The sequence below is a fragment of the Piliocolobus tephrosceles genome, chromosome 15 (genome assembly GCF_002776525.5).
Source record: "Piliocolobus tephrosceles isolate RC106 chromosome 15, ASM277652v3, whole genome shotgun sequence".
Taxonomy (NCBI): Eukaryota; Metazoa; Chordata; class Mammalia; order Primates; family Cercopithecidae; genus Piliocolobus; species Piliocolobus tephrosceles.
In genome coordinates, this window is record NC_045448.1 from 2,999,728 (window position 1) to 3,021,102 (window position 21,375).

The 21,375-nt window shown below is 52.8% G+C and overlaps 1 protein-coding gene and 1 long non-coding RNA gene across 11 annotated transcripts in view; both read right to left on the reverse strand.

The window, feature by feature from the left end:
• The window catches only part of LOC111531450, a 10,180-nt gene extending 8,208 nt beyond the window's left edge, over positions 1–1,972 (reverse strand). The window contains exons 1-3 of the long non-coding RNA XR_002728292.2: positions 1,742–1,972; positions 959–1,115; positions 357–414 (exon numbers count right to left, since the gene is read on the reverse strand). This is a non-coding gene — a long non-coding RNA (uncharacterized LOC111531450). The remainder of the gene's footprint in view (positions 1–356; positions 415–958; positions 1,116–1,741) is intronic.
• A 977-nt stretch (positions 1,973–2,949) lies between these two features.
• Positions 2,950–21,375, reverse strand: part of EIPR1 (EARP complex and GARP complex interacting protein 1) — a 173,420-nt gene continuing 154,994 nt past the window's right edge. For 6 of the 10 annotated variants that reach the window (XM_023198707.2, XM_023198742.3, XM_023198738.2 and 3 more), the window contains 4 exons: positions 10,659–10,876; positions 7,777–7,944; positions 6,132–6,299; positions 2,950–3,478 (listed from right to left, as the gene is read on the reverse strand). In XM_023198707.2, the coding sequence (XP_023054475.1) occupies positions 3,304–3,478; positions 6,132–6,299; positions 7,777–7,944; positions 10,659–10,876 (729 nt within the window). In that variant the 3' untranslated portion in view covers positions 2,950–3,303. Of the gene's footprint in view, positions 3,479–5,592; positions 5,762–6,131; positions 6,300–7,776; positions 7,945–10,658; positions 10,877–21,375 lie in introns of all 10 variants that reach the window. The other 4 variants (XM_023198726.2, XM_023198764.3, XR_002728297.2 and 1 more) reach the window with 3 other exon arrangements.

The following is a 21,375-nucleotide window of genomic DNA, read 5'->3' on the forward strand; positions in this document are numbered from 1 at the left end:
TGCTCCTGCCGCCCACGCTGCTCCTGCCGCCCACGCTGCTCCTGCCGTCCACCAGCTGCCCAGGGGCCTCCCCAGGGCCATCCACACCTCCATGCCCGTGTCCATCTCCAGCTTGTTCTCCCCCACATCTGACACCCCATCTGCAGCATTGAGGGTGCCTCAGTCCTCCATGAAACCCCTACTTTGCTTGGCTCCTGGATACCCCATGTCCTGTGCCCTCCCACCCCCAGACTCCTCTGAAGGAGGATTCAGAGGAATCTTCGCCTTCTCTGAAGATTCCTCGCCCCAGGGCTCACCTAATGCCTTCTCTACGTGACTTTCCTGTGGTCTCCTGGGGGCCCTTGCCATCCACTCACCATCGAAGGACGCTTGTGTCGCTTCCAGCACTTGGTGATTACGCCTGGGTAGAAATACCTGTGTATAGATATTTACACAAACATAAGTTTTATTTTCTGGGGCTAGGTTGGCAAATAGTCCCCAGGCCACATTCATCCACCGCCTGCCTTTGTAACTTCATGGTGTGTGTCTGGCGGGACAACCACAGAGAGGAACAGGGACAGGAACAGGGACTGTGGCCCTCAAAGTCTAAAATGTTTACTTTTCAGATCCTTTCTAGAAAAGGATCCAGGGTAAAGACGTGAGTGCTGACTGGTGTGGTGAGTTTGTGTTTAACCCATGAGAAGCCAGCCACCCGGGTGCACAGTGGCCTCACCATTGCACACACACAACGCACACACACCGGCGGCTGTGTGCCAATCAGAGGCAGTAAACCATCCTCCTCTGACTCCAAACTGCAGTCCTCATCTGTTCAGTGGCTTCCATCTCAAACAGGCAGGATCTCCAGTTCCCCACGGCTGGGCCTCCTGCCTCATTCTCACGCCAGCCCGCTGCCTCCCTACCTGATCCACTCACCCAGGCACCACCCCACCCCAACCCTGGGCCTCGGCTCACGCATCACCTTCTCAGAGAGCCTGGATCCCACAGCGCTCCCTGGTCCCTCCTCTGCACTCCTCTGTGGCATCTGTCCCCACGTCACCTGATGGCCCACAGGAGCACTCACTCCAGGGAGCTGAGACTTGCCCTAATCACAGCTGTGGCGGCAGCAACTGCAGGATCTAGAAGTGTGGGTACACAGTAGGCACTTAATTTATGTTTGTTAAACAAACACATACAATTTCTTTCAAGTGACAGCAACTGAAGGGAGGACTGACATTAGATGCCATGCATTCCTCACACATGCAGGTTTTACCTGCAAGCAGAAATGTTGGAGGGTCTGCAACACACCTGTCTCTGCCCACACCCACTCCCCATCGCCCCCTCAACCAGCGCGCCCCTCCCAATGGAGGCCCCCACCAGCGCGCCCCTCCCCACCGCACTCCTCACCAGCGCACCCCTCCCCACGCCCCCGACCAGTGTGCTCCTCCCCACGGTCCCGCCCACCAGTGCACCCCTCCATACGGCCCCACCCACCTGTACTCCCCCCCCCACGGCCCCCCAACAGCACACCCCCCCCCCCAGCCCCTCCACCAGCGTGCCCCCCCCCACGGCCCCCCCACCTGCGTGCCCCTCCCCACTCCCCACCCACCTGTGTGCCCCTCCCAACAGCCCCACCCAGCTGTGCACCTCTCCTGACTCCCCACCAGCAGCGCCCCTCCCCACGGCCCCCCCACCTACATACCCCTCCTTACGGCCCCCATCTGTGGACCCCCCCTCAGCACTTGTCCTCTCCCCAGGACCCCACCTGTTCACCCTTCCCCTATGGCCTCCACTTCGCTGTGAACTCCCGTCTCTGAAAAGAAAACCCAGGATGTGGCCGTCTGGGTGCACAGTGTCCTCAGCAGCACAGCACACGTGCCGGCGGGAGGCACTGCATCAGCAGCACAGCACACGTGCCAGAGGCGGGGCCACTGCATCAGCAGCACAGCACACGTGCCGGCCGGGGTCACTGCATCAGCAGCACAGCACAGGTGCCGGCCGGGGGCACTGCAGCAGCAGCACAGCACACCTGCCGGCGGGGGGCACTGCAGCAGCAGCACAGCACACGTGCCGGCAGGGTCACTGCGTCAGCAGCACAGCACACGTCCCGGAGGGGGGCACTGCAGCAGCAGCACAGCACACGTGCCGGCGGCGGGCACTGCATCAGCAGCACAGCACAGGTGCTGGCGGGGGGGTCACTGCATCAGCAGCACAGCACAGGTGCCGGCAGGGGGCGCTGCAGCAGGAACATGTCCTCATCGCAGGTTGGGCAAGGCTTGTCCTAGAATTGTCAAACGCCGGAGCTGATGGGCCTGGGAGCTCAGCCCGTCCTTCCCCATCGTTACGGATGAGGTGACTGGGGCAGCACAGCACAGAAGTGGCCCCTGCAGGGACACCTGGCCAGGTGGAGGCTTAAGGGAGTCGGAGCCCCGAGTCCATGGGCCCGGGTGGCTTCTCCAGTGGGAACACGCACCAGATGCACAGAACAGGCCCCGCACAGCCAAGGGAACCACGAACCGAGGCTGCGCGGTCACTGTTTGAGGATTCCTAAGGAGAGGCACTGATGAGTGTAGGAGCCTGTGAGCGCGGGGTCCCCGACAACCGAGACGTGGCAGCCCAACCCCAAGCTCCCCGGTGAGGAAGGACGGCACCTCCAAGGCCACCAGCCAAGGTGGGCAGGACAGAGCATAGGACAGGCTGCAGAGACCAGGAGAGGCCCAGGACGGGCAGAGCCTGTGTCTACAGCAGTGAAAATGCATCACGCCAGTTCAGCCCAGGGTACGAGCCGGGTGCCCACCACTGCCGCAGCCAGCGGGAGAGTTCCATGGCCCCCGGGAGTTCCATGCTAGGGCGGCGTGGAGAGCACACGTCTGTCCATCTGCATTTTTCCTGGGTCAGGAAAGAGAAAATGGACAAAGACCCAGGAGATGCAGTCGCAGGGCAGAGCTCCTGAAAGAATGAGCCGAGCATCTGTGCAGCGTGGACTTATTTTATTTCATTGTTTACTCTGAAGAGAAAGAAGGGTTACTATTGCAGGAACATTTTTTTAAAAAGTGAAACTCCTAACACCCTTAAAACAGAAAACGTTATTCCCATAACAATGTGGGGCTCCGTCTCTGCCGACGGGCTGGGTTCGGGCGTTAGCTGTGCCGTCGACAACAGCCCCATTCACCCCATTCATAAACGCTGCTGCTAGAGGAAGGGAACAGCGGCTCTCCCAGAGACGAATCACCTGGAAAATGAGTCACCTCCAAAGAGCTGTGACTGTTTGAGAACCCGCCAAGAGCATAACCACCCAGTGGAACCCGGATAACTCAGGCCCGGGAGTCACAGCAGGATGTGGTACTTCAGGGCCCTGGGCACCCTGTTGATCACGAGCCTCCCATCATAGCTCAGGGAGGCAAACAGCCACGGGTCGGCCGAGGACCAGTCCACAGCGTAGACGCTGTCCTCGTGCTCCTCGTAGGTGGCGATGACGTTGTCCTGCAGGGGCTCCTTGCTCCTGCAATGCAACAGAGACGGACGTGAGCTCGGCAGCTCCGGTGGGCCGGCCAGGAGAGGCGCAGGGAGGACGCGAGCGCTGCCATCAGGAGACACGAGAGGTCCCGGGGCCTCAGCTTTCTCCGCTGTGGGATGGGAAGAATTAGAGGAGCCCACACTAAGGACAGTGGGGTGGTCCCTGCAGAAGCCCAGAAACCCTCACTGTCGCCGTGAGGAGCAGGCATTTCTCAAAGGGTTTATGGAAATCACCGACATTGGCACGTGGTATCTTGGTTGCTTCTGTCCTTGGCCCACGGGTGCCTGGGGTGATACTCTGTCTGAGGTCTTCCAAGGGCTTCCTTTGCTCAGGGGAAAGACTGGGGGAAGCGGTCACCGTGTCTGGACAACACAGGATGTAAAACCCCTGTCACTCGAGCAGAAAGGACCCTGGGAAGCAGCTGGTCCAGCTCCTGGCTGTGCAGGAGTCAGAGGCTGGGGCACGAGGGGCCTTGCTAGGATGGGAGTGGGGCTGGGCTGAGGATATCCCCCCATGACACCAAGAGGAAGACAACCCTAGCCCAGTGGGAACAGCAGGGGCGTGACCTGCCTGGCCTCACCCAGGATGTTTTCCCACCTCGCCTCCCTTGACTGAGTTACCCTCACTGGGAGCCCTGACCAGGGGATCCTCACACAAGAGCCACCACTTCCTCAGCATATGCCGTGCGCATGGGGAGGGGCCCTGCCTGGCTCACAGTGGCCACTTTCCGGCGGACACAGGCTTCTCTGGCACTTTCCTTCCCATTTCACAAAAAAATTCCCACCTAATTTGTGTACCGCATTCGAACTGCTTTTGCATTTCTTTGTAGGAAAATGCTTCGCCCCCCCACCAAGACGGACCCTCCAGAACTCGCACGATCACTGGGAAGTTGGCTTCCCACAAAGTGGACCTGCCAGTGGTCAACTGCTGTTGTGTGACAAACGCCAGGTGCAAATCCTCAGGGGGAATAATGGTTTCCTGAATGCAGCAGGACATCAGGACTGAGGGGTGTCCTAAGACGTCTGTGCAGCCCTGATCACCTCCTTCCTTCTTGCCTTGCTCCCATGCCCCTGCCGCCCGGAGGCCAACTCCAGCAGTCTCCGACCAACGGGCCCATCGGGCTCCCTCCCCAACAGGGACAGACATGGTGAGCAAGTGCAGACTCCCTGGGCCACTGGCAGAGAGGATGGTAAAGGAAGCCAGGCCCAAAGGCACCAGGAGACCACTGGGCACACTCCACCGTGCGTGTGCTTAAATACTATTCTACAGCGGACTGAGTTTCTAAGGATCGAACAGAAAAACAACAGAGTCTGGCTCACGCCTGTAATCCTAGCACTTTGGGAGGTTGAAGTGGGCAGATCGCTTGAGCTCAGGAGTTTGAGACCAGCTTGGGCAACATGGCAAAACTCTGTCTCTATACAAAATTAGCCAGACATGGTGCCGTGCACCTGTTGTCCCAGTTAATTGGGAGGCTGAGGTTAAGAGGATCACCTGAGCCCAGGAGTTCAAGGCTGCAGTGAGCCATGATCGTGCCACTGCACACCAGCTTGGGTGACAGAGTGAGACCCTGTCTCAAAAACAAAACAAAGCCAGTAGAGTCAAGAGACAAACAGATGGGCCCATCGTCACTGCAGAAGAGAATCCGAAGACAGAGGTCTTCTCACTGAGGAATCTCAGACCCAGTTCAGGTGGGTAGGGGAAGAATTCAGATAAAAAACAGTGCAAAGGATCCCAAAACAGAGTGACAGACCCCACCATATTTCAGGAGGTTGGACCCCACTGTCCAGCTTCACAGGGTTTTATTCCAGAACCTCCTTCCTCTGGAACCTGGGGCATGAATGTCTGCAGCTGCATCTGAGTCGCACCCAGTCACCCCCCAGGAAGCAGCTGCCACTTGTGAAGGTGGGCCACTGAAGGACACAGGGCCCTGGCACTGCACCGCTGACCAGATGCGGGCATGAAGAGGGTGCCCTTAGCAATCTCCCATCTCACCTAGGATCGGAAATCAAAGTGCACCAGAAAAAGCTTTGGGAAAATCCAGAACAATGATGGTACGACTAGAAAACACACATCACGGCTGACCACATTTTGTAGAGTACCTAGAAGCGAAGTAGGACCTGCGTTTGAACTGGGAAGGTTGGCCTGGAGTCTCAGCCCTGCGACCAGTCAGTGGAAGGCCCGTGAGCTGATGGCCAACAACCTGGCCCCAACACGCTCAAATCCATGCCGGTGAAGACACTGATTGTGATGCGTCTCTTACAGGGAGTGCTGCGAGGATTGGGATATATTCGTTCTCATTATTGTTCATGCTCAAGTTTGAAGACCAGTGACAGTCTTTTAATTATTACAGATTTAAAATATTATTATTCTTATTGCATTCAATAAGAATACAAACACAAACACAGAGAGATCTATTTTAAAACCGCACCTAACCCCAACCCACCTGCAGTGCCTCCCACCTGGGCTGCTAATGACGGCACCCCTGGAACTGTGGGTCCCCACAGCTGCAGTGGGGAAAGAAAGTGTCCCCCAGACGCACACCTGGAAGCTTTCTATCTACACAGCCTGGCTCGGGAGATGGCTGTGGGGAAAGGAGGCCCTGGTATGGTGTGAGCCGCTTTGCAGTGCATGCCCTTACTTCTCTTCGGAACGGTGGTCCTCCTGGTCACTGATGTCATCGTCGTCTACCAAGTGGCCGAAGGGCTCCGACGAGATGGACACCATGTTGGAAAGGATGACTCTGCTGTCACTGCTGCCAGTGAGGACCAGCTGGTCGTGAGAGTGGTTGTAGCGGACGTTCCACACCCTGCAGAGGGCAAGGCAGCTACTGAAATGACCCGCCACCCGCAAGCAACACCAACAACACACCGGCTCTGAGGGCCCCACTAGGCTGGGGCTCACGTTAGACACTGCCAGGCAATCAGCCTCAATCACAGGGTCTGACATAAGGCAGTTTTCCGCTGAGGTTGGGTTTACTGTAGCTTTCTCTTGAGTCCCGACAGATAGGGAAGACTAAATGTTGGCTGAAACCTGCAGGAGGAGAAGGCTTATCACTCAATATTTCAGACAAGCTTTCTAAAATCCAAAAAAAAAAAAAAAATAAAAAGACAAAAAAAAAACTGCCCCAGAAGCAACATGTGGATTAGCGATATCCTATAATACCAAACAAGCCTCATGCGATATCCTGTAATATCAAACAAGCCTCACGGCCATATCCTGTAATATCAAACAAGCCTCACGGCATGTTCCCAGTTGGCAGTGACTGTGGGTCCTGAGACCAGGGCATGGCGGCCTCCTGGGGCACAAGGGCTGTCCTTGGTTTTGGCTACTGGGATTAGCTTTCTTTCTGGCACGGGTCCTAGAGCCTGGGAGCTTCTGCCTCCCAGTCATGCTGAGGCCAAAACAAGCTCCAGGGCCCGGGTGGCAGACAGTGCTGGGCCCCTGACACTAAGAGGTGCACCCAGCATGGCCAGGGGCACAGGGAGGCCCAGCCACTCAGACCACAGGAAATTCCAGCAAGTCACTGAATTTATCAAAACTGTGCACTAGTAATCCAGGCTTAAAACAATATAGCTTCAGATAAGTAATTCAAACGATTCAGAGATGCAGGGAATGCCCCTCTTTGACTGGGGGGAGGATTCCTGAAGAGCTTTTGGCTCTTACTCTTTCAGACATTTCCTCCACATACCTCTGTCACTCACACTGGTGTACACCCCTGTGTGTGCACACACGTTTTATTTGCATAAAAATGGATTCATGCTGTACATGCCACGGTACAACTTGATCTTTGTACTTAGCAAAAAGTACCCAGCACATTAAAAACATTCAAATAATATGTTAGGGAGAATGAGTGACCTCGGACATCTTCCCACAGCCACACAGAGACGCTCCACATTCTCCTGACAGCTGCCTCATCTCCGCTGCACGGATGTCACCTAATTTACTTAACCAGTCCCCTAGTGATGGACATTTGGGTGGTTTCCAGGTTTCCAGCATTACAAACAATGCTGCGCGAACATCTGTGCACATTTATTTTTGCATACTTGAACCAGCACTGTTTCAAGAGAAAACAGAATTTAATGTTTTTCTTCTTTTCCTATGTTTATAAATCACAAACATTCAGATTTGGAATTAGTGTTTCTTTAGGAAAACTAAAACTGGGTTGATTGAATGATGCACAGCAGCACAAACGAAGCTGGTTTGTGTCTTTCCCAATGGTAAAGTAATTAGCAAAATCAATTGCATGATCCCCTCTTCCCTGAAGCAGCCAGGAGCGGCCCTACCAGTGGGAGTGCTCCTCCAGGGTCTTCACGGGTTCACTGACGTTTCGGGTGTCCCAGAACTTCACCTTACAGTCATCTCCGCAGCTGGCCAAGTAGTACTGCTTGTTGGGATTGAAGTCAAGATCGCGCACCAGCTGCCCGTGGGCATTCTCTATGCAATAGATCTGGCTGAGGGAGAAGGAAGAACAGTATAGGAAAATAGCAAACGGATTATGCAAAGCCACTGAGTGCTGCAGGCACGACTGGTTTCCCGGGACCCTGTCGAATCCCCCGGCCCCGGGTGCTCTCGTCTCCTCGGCGTTCCTGCCCTGCAGGAGGAGGCTGGCACCAGCGCCTCCATCCCAGCAACCCTGTGCAGTCAGGCCACGCTCATCTCTCCAGGAGCTTATCTGCAACCCTCCGGGCGAGCCATGGAAGGGATTTTGCTTTGCAGCCATTAAAAATGTGACTTAGTGTCTTGAGAATGAGAGCATGTCAGAGGGGCTGCAGCCGCCATGGGGACGTGAGGCAGACGTCTGGACAGGATGCCTGACACATTTCTGGAAGGATGTAATGAAGAAGGAAAAGAAAAAGACAGGGAATGAAGATAGAATATAGTGTTGGGAAATTTTATATATATATACATATATATATGTATGTATACGCACACAAATATCTATATATAGATCTATATATATACAGAGAGAGAAAGTGGGGAGCAGTGGGGAAGGCCATGGAAGCAGGAAGCGGCCGGCTGTCTATCTATCTATAGATATATACAGAGAGGAGAGAGAGAGAGAAAGGGAGGAGCAGTGGGGAAGGCCATGGAAGCCAGAAGGGCCGTGTCAGCTGGGCTTACCCTTCCACTGTCCACACCAGCTCCGGGTCCAACACTGCTGGTGACCAGTGCAACCCACTCGCTCCAGGGCAGGAGAAGGGGACTCTTTGAAATGAGTCACATGGCTGTTCACAGCGCATGCGTTTTCACACTCACGTGTGCATCTGTGTGCACACCCACATATGTACGTGCACACACACGCACACATCCACACATGAGAGGGCAGACGTGCACACATGCACTCACACCTCACTTTGCCCTGGATCCTATGGTCCTTGGCTGCTCCTCACAGGGTCTGCAGTCATAATATCCTGCCTATAGCCTCTGATGTCATGAATCCCAGAGGGCAGGTCATCCGGGGGGGCTGGACAGTGGCTTGAAACAAAAGGTTGCAACCAGGAAAGCAAAGACCCCATGGCCTAGCGCTGCCCAGCGGCTCCCGCCTGCACGGCCTCCCCAGCACTGCCGTGGGCGGGACTAAAATCACTCCTGCATTGTTTACCTTCCTCACCCGCAGGCTTCAGTGGGGCTGATGAGCAACGGGGAACTTCTGTGCCTTGTAATTTGCTTCACTTATCTGAAGACCATCATTGTTCTCCGCTCTCCAAGGTAGATGAACTCAATTCCTTTCCTCTTTTTTCTCTCACATTAGAACTCCCAGCCCTAAACCACTTTTAAATCTTCTGGTTTTTATATCCTGCACCTTTTCAATATCTTAATATTTCTTCCCTAAAATATAATACCTAAACCTTTAAATCTTTCAAGGGAAACAGGCAAAAGTAGAAAATTAAAAACTTGGCAGATTCCCAGGGAACTGGATGGACAGTCGCACAGGCACGATGTATTAACTAAAGGTTAGTGCATGCTCCATTGCCAGTAACTGTCACACAAAAGCATCACACCACCTGAAAAAGCACCAAAGGCATCCTGGCTCCATGCAAACCAAAGCTGTTTGCAAAAGGAGAAATGACAGTCAGTGAGAAGGCGCCAGGACCCTCTGGGCTGCGCTGGCATGTCCTCACCACAGACACAACACAGGCAAAATGAGGCCACTGCCAGATGTCGCCCATCAAAGCCACGGGCATCTTTTTGTTTGCTTATTTGTTTGGTCTGTAACGTCAGTCTTTGAGTTTCTTGTCTTCAGCTACTGAAACTCTTCATATCCTTCAAAGACCCATGCAGACGAAGGACATGATGACCACAGGACATGGAGAAATGGATTTCAGCAGGACGTTCATCACGGGCTGTCTGTGGTTTCTGGCTTCTGATCAGGAAACCGAACAAGCCCTCTGCACAGACATGCACAAGGGAGGAAGTGGAGACTGATTCTTCATTAGCCCCTGAGTTTTCAGAGGGGCCTTGGAACTAAATCTAAAGTTGTGCCCCCACCCTGGAATCAACACGAGTTACTGCATGACATCCGTCTTTCAGCTCGGTGATAAATCATGGTGTGCTGAGGGGATAAACCGTATCTTAAAAAAGCTTGTGTGGGCTTCTGTTGCCACGGCAACAGATGTGCTACCATCACCCCTTTGCCTATCAAAATCACAACTGGAACAGAAAACTCGCTCTTATTTGTTCCATTAGAGCTGCTGGCTGTTGAGTATAATTACTTAAATGACAAACTATGATGGCCTATATAGGTGTGTCTCCAGAAGGCACAGCTACGGTCAAGGACGACCCCAGGAGAGACTTAACCTGGGGACTGCAGCTGTCAGCCTGCAGCGGCTCATCAGAGAAGGGCACCCTGGGGTCCCCATCTCGCTCAGTGTTACCGAAGCCCCAATTCCTAGTTTTCATCGTCAACCGCTGTTAATGCAGGGATATCAACATGGAACACTCAACAGCCACTGAGGTGCACCAGTTCCACGGCAGTGGATGTGCTCGCTTCATCTGGGGTGAAGAAACAAGATGAAGATTTATGATTTCCTACAAGAACGAGATGCAGACAAACCAACCATGTGCCCCCAAATGCATCTGGCTCACGATCAGCTCCACCGTCATCCCAGTTCTGCTGGCTACGGGAGGAGAGGAAGCGGGGCCCGCGCGTGGTGGGCCCACTGACCTCATGCTCCGGGTGTCCCAGCCACGGAGGGTGGTGTCGTTCGCTGTGGCCACCTGGGTGCAGTTGTGATGCGGACTCCACCGTCCCGAGGTGAACTTCAGCTGTCCCTTCCCTTCCAGGGAGGCTGAGCTGGCCAGCTGCGAGCGCCATGATGTTTTCCAAAGGAAGAAGAAAAGCAGAAGAATGTGAAGTCTGTTCAGAAAATGCGAGAGGATATCCTATATTCAAGGACATTACGGAAAATAATTACTGAGAATAATTAGGAAGCTCTGTCTTTGTTTGCTTTCCTTAAATGGCAAAAATGAACCTTACTTGGGAAAATCTATAAAACTGAGCACAGCAAAACATAGAAAGCATATTAATAGGCCTCTATTAAAGAGCACTTGCTTGCAAGTATGTGATTAGAGATAATCAACTCCAACTTCAAGGAAAACAATATAAAATAACTCAAACATCTGGCTCTCCCCAAAGAAAGAGACAAAACAAGTCAGGTCCACCTGACCAGTTCTGGAATAACAAGGGGACAAACACATTTCGGTCCCTCCGATGCTGTCTTCAGGGCACACCCTCTTCCCTCCCTTGGTCTTGAGGCCCACATGGCCTTCACCTGGCGTTTAATCAGAGCGCCCCAAGCCAGTGAGCTGACCACGAAGACCTCAGCAAGGCCTTCTGGGGCTGGTGTTAGGGCTAAAACCTCCTCCTGCCTAAAAGAGGGTGGGCCCAGTTATGAGCCTGGGAGAAGATCCCCAGCTCTTTTCTCTGCCTGCCAGGGATTTCATGCACAAAGGCTGCGCATGTTGGCTACGTTGTTATTTCAATTTGGGGTTTGAATTTCAATGCAAAGGACGACTGCTAAAGGCAAGAAGGGTCCAGGTCTGCCCCAGGGTCCTCTGTCACACCTGCCCCCAAGTCCTCCCGAAGGACGCAGTTCCCACCACTAATTCTGTTAACTTTCAAACCAGTTGTGCTCTTCAGAGCCCTCTGAGAGGAGCCTGGGGCAGGTGGCTGCTGAGGTGGGCCTGGCCGGGCCGAGGGCAGGTCCAAATGGAGCTGCTAGACAGGCCGTGAGAGGCCCAATGACCAAGCTGGTGCTGCAGTTTATTCGCCATCTCACGAGATTTACCAAGGGGCTTTGCTGGGCAGGGGCAGGGTGGGCACCCAGGCTTGGGGTGAACAAGGCCTGGAGGTCCCGACAGAGTGAGTGCCCGCTGCGTAGACAGGAAGGGGCTCTGTCTGGAAACCACCACTCAGCACGGAAAGACAGGCGGCTCCCAGTGAGAAACAGGGCACGTCTAAGCCACGGGTAAAGGGCTTTCCGGAAAGAGCGCACCGGCTGCAGACGCTCCTTGTGTCTCCCAGCAAGAGGCCTCCCAACTTCAGAGGTGGCCACTGGAGGCATGAGCTCTAAGACCTGGTCCCCCCAGTCCTATGGCAACAGGCTGTGGGAGAGACTGAGAACTCAAAACAGTCCTGGTCAGAAGCCGAGAAGGACGGCCATCAGTAAGAGATGAGACGCTGAGCCCAGTCAGGGAGAAGAGGCCTCAGGCCCAGAAGAGCCACGCCTTTATCTCCCGCTCCTAAAGCCTGCTCTGAAGCTTGGGAGAAGTTTCCGGCAACTGAAAGCCACCGTCCTTGCAGAGCCTTGTGGTGAAAAGAGGTCAAGAGAAGGTGGGGACACAAGAGACCCACTGGGGGGACAGGGTACCCATGATTCCATATCTGGGCAGAAGTGAGGAGGTTGTGTCTGCATCTAGGCAGCCACAGGGGGTGTGTCCACATCTGGGCAGAGGTGACAGGGCAGTGTCTGCTTCTGGGCAGGCACGGGCGGTTGTGTCTGTATCCGGGCAGGCATAGGGGGTTGAGTCTGCATCTGGGCAGGCATAGGCGGTTGTGTCTGCATCTGGGCAGGCATAGGGGGTTGAGTCTGCATCTGGGCAGGCATAGGGGATTGAGTCTGCATCTGGGCAGGCACGGGCGGTTGTGTCTGTATCTGGGCAGGCATAGGGGATTGAGTCTGCATCTGGGCAGGCATGGGCGGTTGTGTCTGCATCTGGGCAGGCATAGGCGGTTGTGTCTGCATCTGGGCAGAGGTGACAGGGGCGTGTCTGCATCTGGGTTTGCATGGGGGGGTGTGTCCACATCTGGGAACAGGCAAGGGGGTTAGGGCTGGGGTGGCACCTGGGGCCTCACTGAGAAGAACAGCCACAGTGATGGTCAGAGGAACTCTCTAGGAATCGCTTGGACAGGGCCACCCACAGGCCGAGGAGTGGACCTGTCCACTCCCTCCCAGCCCCAAGCGGATGGCTGCCGACGGGCTCCTTCTCGTTTATGGAGAGTCTCCTGCATGCCCCTGGCCCAGCTCCCCTGTGCCCAGGTCCCTGCCCACCCTGGCCCACCACTTTCATCCCCACAACCAAGTGACTTTCAGGAAGTCAAAGGACGTCTCCTTAGGAAAAGCTCAGGGCTTTTGTTTTACAATATCCCTGGTAAACTACCTGCTCTACTGTCGTATGTACCAACGGTGACTTACTGATCCTCTCTCCACAGTAAGCTGAAGGGCTATTTCTGTTCCATGCAAGAAATGTTAATTGCATTCCTGCTGTGTGGGGACACTTGGCAGGCGTGTGTCCCACACAGGGACCAAGCAGGAAGATGCCAGGAGCACACAGAGGAGGGGGCTGGAGCAGCCGCCACGTGTGGGGCCTTGGGAAGCCTGCGCAGAACTGAAAGGTGGACGCGGGGGCAGGGCAGGGAGGGTGGCAGGGGCAGACACCAGAACGCGCAAGCACGTGTGATCACGGCGGGGTTAAGCTTGAGTCATGAACACCAGGCCAAGGCGTGTGCGGTGAGAGTCTGGTCGGCTCACCAAGACAGCCAGCGCAGCGCCAGGCAGAATGGCGGGGGCAGGGCTGGAACCAAGCACTGAACTTGGTGAGGACAGCCAGGGTCCAGACCAGCTGTCAGCAGGACAGAGTGACCGAACCAGAAAGGCTGAGGTCTCGGGTTATGGGCAGGGAGGCGGACCAGGGCCTGTGCACTTGGCACAGTGACGGCAGCACGTGCGGCAGCTCGGACGCCGGACTCGAACTAGCACCAGCAAAGGGAAATTGAACCTGAGGAGCCCGGGGTGTCTCAGGACCAAGAGGTGGGAACTACGTTGGGCTCTGGGGCTGCCGAATCCCAGGCACGTGCTCCCACCCTGAGCTGGTGCCCTCTCTCCACACCTGCTCCGTTTCTCTCTTTCTCACTCCGGCCTAGCTCCCGTATGTCCGCAGGGCAGGAGGCAAAGGCACCGGGAACATCAGGGCCTGACATCCCCCTGACCAGGCACCCAAAGATGGGCCAACCCTTAGACCTCACCCCAAATTCCTGGAGAAGGAGGTAGACTGGCACAGCCGGGCCAGGCACTTGCCAGAACAATCAACCATGGCAGAGTGGGGGATGTTAACAAAAGAGGGGAGTGCTCTGCTCATAAAATCAGAGGCACCTCCCACCTTTCTATTTCACTCCATCAGATTTTACAGCATCTCTTCCTTCTCATTACCTTTCCTTTGCTACAAGGGCGCAGCTTTTCCAGCTGGCGCAGGAGGCGGGCTCCCAGGAACGCTCAGCATGGACCCAGGCACAGAGCGGGGGCACAGGCACTGCAGGGAGGGAGGGCATGGCTCCCACAGCAAGCTCCAAGGGACCATGTAGTGTGCAGGGTGGCACACAGGAGCCAAGAAGGGGGTCCTCCTCGCAAAGCTACCAAGGGAGAAAGAAAATGGAGCTGGGAAATTCACGACCCTAAACGCTAAGCCACAAGAAAACCTTTAGTAAAAGCCAATTTGGGAGTAAGTCAAAATAAATGTTGCCAACAGCAATGATGGAATACAGTTTCCTAAAGAGAAGAATCGGTAGCAACATTACCTCGAAGACTAGCAATGATTTGAGTGTACACATTATTTCAGAAACACAGGGTGAGCTAATTTTTGGCTTTAACTTTGGCAACTTACAGTTAGTTAGGTTCAATGTTTTTTATTTATTTTATTTTATGTTATTTTGTTGTTTTGTTTTATTTTGAGACGGAGTCTCACCCTGCCGCCGAGGCTGGAGTGCAGTGGAGTGATCTCGGCTTACTGCAAGCTCCTCCACCCAGGTTCACGCCATTTTCCTGCCTCAGCCTCCCGAGTAGCTGGGACTACAGGCGCCTGCCATCACGCCTGGCTAATGTTTTGTATTTTTAGTAGAGATGGGGTTTCACCGTGTTAGCCAGGATGGTCTCCATCTCCTGACCTTGTGATCTGCCCGCCTTGGCCTCCCAAAGTGCTGAGATTACAGGCGTGAGCCACCACGCCCGACCTAGGTTCAATGTCTTAACCTCCACGTGGACAATATGAATGAAGAAATACTTTTGTAGTATTCCCTTTAGGTAAACAAAAACCAAGTCAAGTGAAATTTTTTACAGGTACTATTTCAGTTTTCTGAAGACCTGCTTATCAGGTTAATGATTATTCATTGATGACAATGAATATAGTAAAAAAGACCAATAAGCAGATATGATGAGAAGGTTGGATATTGTTTCTAACTAATCAATACTGTGCTCCAGCTAACCTTCTACTAACTGTATTGGTTCATTATGAAACTCTTTAGGAAGACAGAATGCAAGGTCACATCATTAGAAGGTAATGCAAATTAGGCAGAGTGACCTGGACAAGTTCTTGATGACTTGTGTGTGGGAAACGCCACAGAGCCATTCCAGGAGGAGAAGGCCCAAAACCTCGAGCCAAGCAATGCAAGCTGAGTCCCCAGCAGAGCTATTCTGCCATCCCAAGCTCTTGCAATTCATCAGCTTCTAACCCCATAAGTGCTCCTTGCAGAAGTTCAGTCAGCAAAACGGAGCACTGCTTGCGTCCAAAACCCACGGGATAAAACACGTCCTAGCCTTCAGCTTATGGACTTGTCTAGATTTTTGAAAGAGTAAGTTGATTAAGCCATCAACCAACCACCAATTAGCCTTGCAAGTGATCAACAAGCATTTACTGAGCAAGCTCCTCGGCCGTGCCAAGTGCCATGATGGCAGACGTGGGTTTTGTTCTCACACTCACTGTCTAGCTGCAGAGGTAAATGTGTGCAATGAAAAGAAATTACTCAACAAATACAACTTGTTATCAGTTATTCAATGTCAGGCCCTGAGCTGAGCTTTTACATTCATTTCCTAGTGAAATTATCACAAGTCACATGATGTAGATGTTAATATCCCCATTTGACAGATAAGAAAACTGAGGTTTGGAACAATTAAATAATTGTACAATGTTTTAAAAGCTTGCTAACAAGTGACAAAGCCAGGGTAAATGACAATAACGTACGTTGAGACGAATTTCAAAGAAAGTAGAACTCATCCAGGTTAGAGTAACTAGGGAAAGTTTTCATGAGACTTAGGAACTGAGATGGGCTTTACAGACTGAACAGAACCTAAATCAGTGAAACACAGGAGTGAGCCATTCCTGGCAAAAACAAAAGCCTCACCAAGCAGAGAGGTAGGTAACATAAATAAACCTGATTGAAGGGGAACCACGTGCCAGTAGTCAGAGACAAAACAGACCAGGCCAGGAGGCCGGAACAGCACAGCACTGAGTCGGGCGGGAGAGCCCACGGTCGGGGCGCCTCCAGCTGGAGGGTAGATAAAAAAAGCAGAGCTGGCAGAGGTGAAGCTGTGACATGAGGCGGCTGAAAACCACAGAAGCTGGAGGCAGAAGAGGCCCATGGTCAGCAGCGTCTGGGATGGCCCCCGGACTTGGCGGCCTGTGGAGTCGCTGCCCCAAAGCGGCTGGCCTCTAACCAGCACAGCAGGGTGGGGTCCCTCGGCGGATTAGATGAGAAGAGATCTGGGCTTCATCTTGCTGGCTGGGATGAGGCAAGCTCCACACTGCGGAGCCACATGGCCAGGAGCTAAGGGCAGTCTCTGGCCAACAGCTAGAGGAATCCAGGCCCTCAGTCCAGCGGCCCAGAAGGAGCCACATTTGACCAGCAGCAAGCCCAGCCCACTGACCCTGAGACACAGCCTCGTGCAAGGAAGGCTTCAAGCAGAGGACCCTGCTGAGGAGTGCTTGGATTCCAGGTTATCCACACAAAAGCGGAGGTCACACACGTGGGCCGTGCTGAGCACTTCGAGGTCATCTGTTCCAGCAACAGACAACTAACACAAGGCACTGACCAGAGGTGACGGGGAGACACCCCCACATAAGGGGAGACCCTGATGGATCTCAGCAGCTCAGAGGCGGGCTCTGGCCCCCGTTACTCCACAGCTGGGAAAACTAGAACCCAGGGAGAACGGGTGAGCTGCCTGTGGTCACAGCCAGCCGGAGGCAGAAACAGGAAATGTCTCCTGACTCCACTCCATTGATCATGCTAATGCCTGTACTCCCAGGCCCTGAAAACTTCACACTCACAGGTGCAGAGAAGTCTGGAAGGTAAATTTTAATAAAAGCCTGAAAGAGATTTCACCATCAATTTCTGAGGGTCTACTCAGGGCAGACGGTACAGTGTAAGTTGTAAGGTTAATCAATCACATTTTTGGTTTCCTGGGGACACGGAGACAGAGCTCAGCAAGAACTCCACAGGGCGCGATGCATGCGGTAATCTTTTTCAGCATTAAAGAAGAATATTCAGTGCTTCCCGGTCCAAAAGGAATGATTAAAGGCGCCCACAAAACTTTCAAGGGAGATGTCACTAATGCTGGGACACGAACAAAAGAATACACCTCCTAACGAGCAGAACGATGTGCCTGGCGTCGTCTTTAGCAGCTCATGTGGAGCATATCTAAGAAGAGCCTCAGCACAAGATTTTGAAAGACAAAAAGCTGTACTTCCTGCCATCAACAGCCACAGAGCTGACAAGGGTGGCTTGATTTGGAGGACAGGAAAACCACCGAGAACACAGCACTGCGTTCACAGCAGACCCTACTACGTGTAGGCTGCACTTACAGCAGACCCTATTACATGCAGGCCATGCTCATAGCAGACCCTACTACGTGTAGAACTGTGCTCACAGCAGACTCTACTACCTGCAGGCCGCGCTCACGGCAGACCCTAACACCTGCACACTGACCCATACCAAGGGAACTGGAGGCAGCAGAGGGAAGCACGCACCACCCTCTCACCGCGGACAGAGAACAGCAGGGTGAAGAAACAGCAAGGCGTTTCTAGGGTACAGGACACATGACGCACCTGGTGCAGGCGTGTCCCAGCTTGTGCACCCTGGGCTGCGTGGCAGGCAGGAGGGGCTGGCTCACAAAATGGCCATGCCCACCCCACCCTGAGCCCCTCCCATCCCATCCTCAGGGACTGACACTGCTCTGAGCCAAGCCGGAGGAAACTGTTCTCACCAGTGACTAGTTTACACATGACTTGCCATTGTGTCTGACAACTGGACAGAGGCACCTCCAAGAAAGGCCTTCCTTACAAACAGAAATGCAGAGAAATCTGCTTTCTCTGCACAGGAATTGTGGGAGTCTGCATGTGATGGCTGGAACTGCTGCAGCTGCCTTGCAGTCACGAAGGGAGAAAGCAGTCACACGTGGATACGGCAGAGTGGAAAGATGCACAGCAACTGAGGCCTTGATGCTGCGGAGACACTGAATCGCTTTATTTCCATACTTCTTGTTACAGCAGATAATAAAGATTCCTCATTGTTTAAGTCATTCCCTGTCTCCTGCAGCCAAATACATCCTAACTGCTGCACCTGGAATGCCCATTTGAGAATGCCAATGACACCTCTGGAAACTTCTCTTCCCTATCTCTGGTTGGGAATTCCAGTCCCAGCTTTGAACGTGAATACCCCGAGCTTGAATCCCAGCTCTGCTTCCCAGTAAGCCACCATGGGCAGGTTACTTAGTCTCTTTGGGGCTTGGCTCCAGCTCCCATAACTCATGTGCAGCATGATATTAAAGAATCCACCCTGCAGGGTTATAAGGATTAAAGGAGATAATACATGTCAAATGTCCAGACAGTGCCTAGCACGTGGCAGGCATCTTAAACATGTTTTTCTTCGTCTTTACTATGACTCAGAAAACAGCACCTTGGCACATTCAGAAGAGCTCGGAGCGGTCTTTCCGCAGGGCGAACACGGACACTGCCTTCTGGAGCACCAGGGTCTGATGGAGGCGAAGGAAATGAAATCTGCTGGAGTCCCTGAGGCCCAGCGCCACCTTCAGGATGCAGAAGAAAAAGACAAGGAAGAGGACCTGGGGAGGGCTGGGCTCTCCTGGCAGGACACCCAGGCTCTTGTGGTGGGATACCTGGCTGCCGGGGCCCCCGTTTCCAGATGGCAGGAGCTGGTAGCACCAGGGGCCAGAGAAAGGGTGGAGGTGGGTCCTGCCAGGGTCACACAGCAGGTAGGCCCTTGGCCCTGAGGGATGCTGCACACCCAGCTTGAATGGGACACAGAGCCCCAGCAGGCTGCAGGCTCCCACACGCCATCAAGGGCACCATCTCCTGGGGAGACGATGTCTGAGGTGCACAGAGCTGATCCCCATGAGAGTCTGCAATGTGGCCTCCTGGAAGGGTAGAGCCTTCCTGTATTAGAAAATGTACACAGGCCATCAGCTGTCCCCATTAGGTGACAGGACGTGATGTTTTAAACTTATTTTTAGTTTATTTCTAAAAGGATTCTATTTGTAGGAAGAATAGAACTAAAAGGGTTTTTTCACTCCTCCTTTGCTACACCAAAATCTAAGCTCTGTTTCTGGAGAAAAACTGTGTGTCCTCAACCCCAAAATGCAGATTTGACCTCAGTTTTACACACTCAAAATTGGAAAGGCCATGAGCACAGATCTGAAAATTTTTTTACCAAGATAGACTAAACTATAAAAAATATCTGCAACCCCAATCAGACATTAGTGATCTGTTGGAGAGGTGGGTCTAATTAGAGGCAATTCTTGGGAGAGGGAAAAAGATCTTTTCAAAAGAATAATGAGGGCAGAAAACACTGGGAGCAGCGTGTCACGAAAGCACGCCAGCTCCCTCGTGTCTGAAATGGAATGATCACTTGCTGACTTTGGGGAAAGTCATTTAATTATGAAGGAGACACAGACTGCTTTCCAGGACCTCAAGTTCTGTCTTGCCTCTGCACAAGAGTCTTCTTGGTGACCTTCCTATTGGGTGACCTTCACCCATGGCCCAGTGTTGGAGATCATGTATTACAGCTGCTCCGTCCGCATCCATGTACCCACGCATCCACCCATCCGCCCGTCCATCTACCCGACAGGCACGCGCTAAGTGCTTGCTGTGAGAAACGCTGTTCTCCTGTAACCTGTAATTCCACTGTTAAATTGATGCTTGGTCAGGCCAAGGAACATGTCCCAGGTCACACTGTTAAGGAGTGGTAGGAAGGGGACCTGGTTTTGCAGGCTGCACTGCTGCCCCAGCTACAGGAGGACTTACCGCCTCCGGGCCTCCCTCGCCGCCCCCAGCTCAGGTCATCCTGGACTCTGTGCACCTTCCACTGACCCGTGCCTGTCCCAGCTATTCCAGCAAAACCTGACATCTTACATTCAATGCATCATCTAGATACTGCAGGCCCTATAACCGAATGGCACATTAGAAGAGGCAGAGGCTCTGTGTCGGCCATCAAAGCTCCAGCAGCATGTCACGGCTCAGGTGGCCCTCGGACATGGCAGGCACTCAGAACAGGGTGCTGACAGAGAGCTTGTGCCGAAGCTCCCCAGGGTGAGCGGCTCCTCTTTCTTAAAGACGCCTGGTTCTAAAAATACACAATTTGTTTTGTATTACCAGAAAGAAGTCTTTGAAGAGCTTGGGAAGCAGACGCTCAGTTGCTCTCTAGCAACTAGAGCCACCAGCACCTACAGCCACTTTTGTGTTTTAATGAATTTTATTCAAGATCTGAGTGGAAGACTAAATAGAAAACGCTAGTGAGCTCCAATATTTACAAAATCAAACTATATACGTAGTTTTATGATATTAAAACTATGCAACTTGGTAAATTATACTATGATATCAAAATATGCAACTTAGTAAATCACTGACTACATATTTTCTTAAAGATAACAGCTTTTTCAAAACAAATATCCAAAACATAAATTTCACTGGCCATTGTCTGAAACCCCTGGCTATAAAGGTGACATTTATTTTAATGATAAAAGTCTCTGATCAAAATATTTTGAATGTCTTTTTATGAGTCTCACAAGGAAATCGGTTTTCATGTGATTTGAACTCGTTTTCCACTAATCGGCTTTTGCAAAGCTTGCCTACCTATTTTATTTTCCAGATTTTGTTCCAATTAACTTTTTCCAAAAATCAAATTCGTGCTCATGGGACAAAATGTCACTGATCATTCAAGATACTCAAATAAGAGCAAGTTATCTGAGAACCTCACAGACGTGAAGGAGGACAGGAGAGGTCTGGGCGGGCAGGCGCCGCTGGGAACACCTCTGTGCCTGGGTGGGACTCACTCCCAGGGCATCAGACCTGACCTGCAGCCCCAAATCTGGCACTCAGACCACGTCACCTCCAGAAACTTCCTCTGCGTCCATTAGCTTTCCTCATCTGTCAGTTGGGAGGGGCCCAACGATACGACGACGAGGTCTGTGTCTCTGTTTAAAAGGATGACTTAAAAATAGTGAGAAATGACCATGTGTTGGGAGAAGTCCTTACTACCCTCTCCAAAGTGAGCTCACTGAGTATCTGTTGAATGAATTTGGCCATGGCATTCTGGTATG